At 33.9% G+C, this 1,878-nt stretch overlaps 1 protein-coding gene across 1 annotated transcript in view; it reads right to left on the bottom strand.

Moving 5' to 3' along the window:
• The window catches only part of TMEM87B (transmembrane protein 87B), a 62,433-nt gene that overhangs the window by 25,275 nt on the left and 35,280 nt on the right, over positions 1-1,878 (bottom strand). Inside the window, exon 10 of the mRNA XM_008581214.1 lies at positions 1,356-1,448. Coding sequence (XP_008579436.1) covers positions 1,356-1,448 — 93 coding nt within the window. The remainder of the gene's footprint in view (positions 1-1,355; positions 1,449-1,878) is intronic.

Raw genomic sequence — 1,878 nt, 5'->3', positions numbered from 1 at the left:
TGCATGTAAAGGTTTTATTACATTACAGCAATTATCATCTGATATAAAGCAACTTAGCTTACATCATTACTTTACAAAGCCACAAAAAAGGATTTTATTTTCTAACAGAATTGTGTTTAAGCACTTGGAAATTATCCATTTTGGCAACAAATGTTATTTTGCCATCAGCTTATTTGACGATGGTAACATAAAACTGTACTATGTAACGGCAAATAAAAAGCATCATGTCCCCAACCTCACTAAGGTCAACCATTTCAATCTCTTCTCCCCACACCAAACCTACAGCCAGGGCTACTAATGAAACGGACTCCTGATCATTCCTGATCATGTTGTGAAGGGACATTAAAAAAAAAGTAAAATAAGGGAGGGGAACCACGTGGAAGGGTATAGAAAAACTGTAGATTAGACATTTACTCTACTTAAAAGTTACCATCTAAACTGCTGACTGTAAATTTTAAAGCAATATGACGTATAAACTACACTTAAATGTGGGATATGTATCTTTTCTATTTTCTTTTTAACAAAGACTAATTCTGGCAAATTACATATATAAACGCAGAGTTCTTCATGATAACATAAAGGTAAAAATAAATATACTCAAAGATGAAAAGAGCAGCATGTCTAACAGAATGCAGCTGTATCAAAGACCATAGGAAGAGGAATGAGGCTTTTTTAACATTGTTGGACAAATGTCTTGCTTTAAGGGTCAGATCAAAATACGTGAAGTAAACTTATGTGGCACCTTACAGATAAACCACTTTGTGCACAGTGATCTGATTAATATGTCTAATCCAAAAGACATCTAGGGTAAAATGACAAGGTTCTTTAAANTGATCTGATTAATATGTCTAATCCAAAAGACATCTAGGGTAAAATGACAAGGTTCTTTAAATCAGGTAAGATATAATAAACTTCTTGGTCACTCAGTCCTCAATCATTTACTTAGAGTGATGAAATGTAATGTTTGTATGCCTGGAGGGTGAAGTGAACTTTCTGTTCACTTGATACATTTTAAAATCCAGGGTTAAGGAAGATATTAATGTATACAGAACGCATAATGATAAAGACAAATGTTCTTTATAAAGGATAACCATGAACATTTCCGGGACAGAGCTGATTCCTGGGATGATACCAAGTGGCCTTCACAGTCAATCATATCATTTTCAGAAGTACTCTGTTTAGCCTTTTCTTTTCAGGAAGTATTAAAAATTGAAATATCCCATAGAAAAAAAGGTCAAATTGGGCTTTTTTCATAAATTTCTATCTTTAAAAATTCTTCTTAGGAGATGTAAAGTAAAATCACATTTCACAGAAACAACAAAAAGAGGTGGTAGTAGAATTAGGTAGTTTTTACCCCAAGAACTCTCATCACGCCTTCGATAGCTGCAAAGATAAAGTAAAGAAGCCCCAGTCCGATCACCCGGTGCATGACTGTTCCTAAACGTGGCCTGGAATGAGTAAAAGGAAACAGAGAAAAAAAGAAAAAGCATGGGTAAGTAAAATACATCCGAATTCAGTAATTGGCACCATTTCTAATACCAGAGAAGTCAATATCTAATCAAATCAGTCTGCTTCTGTCTTTGAGGTATTTTGTTTTAGGGAACAGTGACAGTCATCCCTTGGTATCCACAGGGGATTGGTTCCAGGACACTGCAGATACCGAAACTGCAGAAGCTTGAGTCCCTTATATCAAATGGTGTAGTATCTGCATGTAATCTATGCACATCTTCGTGCATATTTTAATCCATCTCTAGATTACTTATAATACCAAATACAATGTGAATGCTATGTAAATAGTTGTTATACTGTATTTTTAAATTTTATTATTTTTTATTGTTGTATTGTTATTTTTTATAGTTTTTTTCCCCGAATATTTTC

This window comes from Galeopterus variegatus, unplaced genomic scaffold, assembly GCF_000696425.1.
Source record: "Galeopterus variegatus unplaced genomic scaffold, G_variegatus-3.0.2 Scaffold2297, whole genome shotgun sequence".
Lineage (NCBI taxonomy): Eukaryota > Metazoa > Chordata > Mammalia > Dermoptera > Cynocephalidae > Galeopterus > Galeopterus variegatus.
This window is presented reverse-complemented; position numbering and strand designations above follow the sequence as displayed.